The following is a 2,500-nucleotide window of genomic DNA, read 5'->3' as shown; positions in this document are numbered from 1 at the left end:
TGAGATCAGCTGCTCGGGTCTGAAGGACTCACCGGCTGCTTCTCCACACACGCTGGAGTTGGACTGGTCCAGGTTCTGGACGATGGTTCTGAGGATGAAGACCGGGTGAGTCTAAGTACCACGTCACCTCGCACGCCTCGTCTTCACGACTTCCTGGCCTGACCTGCCTCAACCTCAGCCACGGACACGTGACCTTCTCTTCTCTCTGTCCACGAGCATCACCTCCTTCTCTTCCTTCATATTTAAGTCATTATCTAACCTTCTCCACAGACTCCTTCTTGTCACTACGATCAGTCTCTCTCCTCCTGTCCAGACCAAGTTGCTCCAGGTTGACGCATCTAAACACCTTCATCTACATCACAGCCTGCTGGTCAAACTACGTCTCCGTCATGAAACACTCACTAACTAACATAACCTGTTCACTAGCTTCTAACCGACTGTTTACCAGCTTCTAACCGACTGTTCACCAGCTTCTAACCGACTGTTTACCAGCTTCTAACCGACTGTTCACCAGCTTCTAACCGACTGTTCACCAGCTTCTAACCGACTGTTCACTAGCTTCTAACCGACTGTTCACCAGCTTCTAACCGACTGTTCACCAGCTTCTAACCAACTGTTCACCAGCTTCTAACCGACTGTTCACTAGCTTCTAACCAACTGTTCACTAGCTTCTAACCAACTGTTCACTATCTTCTAACCAACTTTTCACCAGCTTCTAACCAACTGTTCACCAGCTTCTAACCGACTGTTCACTAGCTTCTAACCAACTGTTCACCAGCTTCTAACCAACTGTTCACCAGCTTCTAACCGACTGTTCACCAGCTTCTAACCAACTGTTCACCAGCTTCTAACCAACTTTTCACCAGCTTCTAACCGACTGTTCACCAGCTTCTAACCGACTGTTGACTAGCTTCTAACAAACAGTTCACCAGCTTCTAACCGACTGTTCACTAGCTTCTAACCGACTGTTCACTAGCTTCTAACCAACTGTTCACCAGCTTCTAACCGACTGTTCACTAGCTTCTAACAAACAGTTCACCAGCTTCTAACCGACTGTTCACTAGCTTCTAACCGACTGTTGACTAGCTTCTAACAAACAGTTCACCAGCTTCTAACCGACTGTTCACTAGCTTCTAACCGACTGTTCACTAGCTTCTAACAAACTGTTCACCAGCTTCTAACCGACTGTTCACCAGCTCCTAACTGACTGTTCACCAGCTTCTAACCGACTGTTCACCAGCTTCTAACCAACTGTTCACTAGCTTCTAACCGACTGTTCACCAGCTTCTAACCGACTGTTCACCAGCTTCTAACCGACTGTTCACCAGCTTCTAACCAACTGTTCACCAGCTTCTAACCAACTGTTCACCAGCTTCTAACCGACTGTTCACTAGCTTCTAACCAACTGTTCACCAGCTTCTAACCAACTTTTCACCAGCTTCTAACCGACTGTTCACCAGCTTCTAACCGACTGTTGACTAGCTTCTAACAAACAGTTCACCAGCTTCTAACCGACTGTTCACTAGCTTCTAACCGACTGTTCACTAGCTTCTAACCAACTGTTCACCAGCTTCTAACCGACTGTTCACTAGCTTCTAACAAACAGTTCACCAGCTTCTAACCGACTGTTCACTAGCTTCTAACCGACAGTTGACTAGCTTCTAACAAACAGTTCACCAGCTTCTAACCGACTGTTCACTAGCTTCTAACCGACTGTTCACTAGCTTCTAACAAACTGTTCACCAGCTTCTAACCGACTGTTCACCAGCTCCTAACTGACTGTTCACCAGCTTCTAACCGACTGTTCACCAGCTTCTAACCGACTGTTCACCAGCTTCTAACCGACTGTTCACTAGCTTCTAACCGACTGTTCACCAGCTACTAACCGACTGTTCACCAGCTTCTAACCGACTGTTCACCAGCTTCTAACCAACTGTTCACCAGCTTCTAACCAACTGTTCACCAGCTTCTAACCGACTGTTCACTAGCTTCTAACCGATTGTTCACTAGCTTCTAACCAACTGTTCACCAGCTTCTAACCGATTGTTCACTAGCTTCTAACCGACTGTTCACCAGCTTCTAACTGACTGTTCACCAGCTTCTAACCAACTGTTCACCAGCTTCTAACCAACTGTTCACCAGCTTCTAACCGACTGTTCACTAGCTTCTAACCGATTGTTCACTAGCTTCTAACAAACTGTTCACTAGCTTCTAACCAACTGTTCACCAGCTTCTAACCAACTGTTCATCAGCTTCTAACCGACTGTTCACTAGCTTCTAACTGATTGTTCACTAGCTTCTAACCAACTGTTCACTAGCTTCTAACCAACTGTTCACCAGCTTCTAACCGACTGTTCACCAGCTTCTAACCGACTGTTCACCAGCTTCTAACCGATTGTTCACTAGCTTCTAACCGACTGTTCACCAGCTTCTAACCGACTGTTCACTAGCTTCTAACCGACTGTTCACCAGCTTCTAACCGACTGTTCACTAGCTTCTA

At 46.5% G+C, this 2,500-nt stretch overlaps 1 protein-coding gene across 1 annotated transcript in view; it reads right to left on the bottom strand.

The window, feature by feature from the left end:
- Positions 1-2,500, bottom strand: part of LOC148058107 (semaphorin-7A-like) — a 13,270-nt gene that overhangs the window by 855 nt on the left and 9,915 nt on the right. The window contains exon 13 of the mRNA XM_087782629.1: positions 33-88. Within this exon, the coding sequence (XP_087638755.1) occupies positions 33-88 (56 nt within the window). The remainder of the gene's footprint in view (positions 1-32; positions 89-2,500) is intronic.

The sequence above is a fragment of the Callionymus lyra genome, unplaced genomic scaffold (genome assembly GCF_982586985.1).
Source record: "Callionymus lyra unplaced genomic scaffold, fCalLyr1.hap1.1 HAP1_SCAFFOLD_172, whole genome shotgun sequence".
NCBI classification, from domain to species: domain Eukaryota; kingdom Metazoa; phylum Chordata; class Actinopteri; order Syngnathiformes; family Callionymidae; genus Callionymus; species Callionymus lyra.
This window is presented reverse-complemented; position numbering and strand designations above follow the sequence as displayed.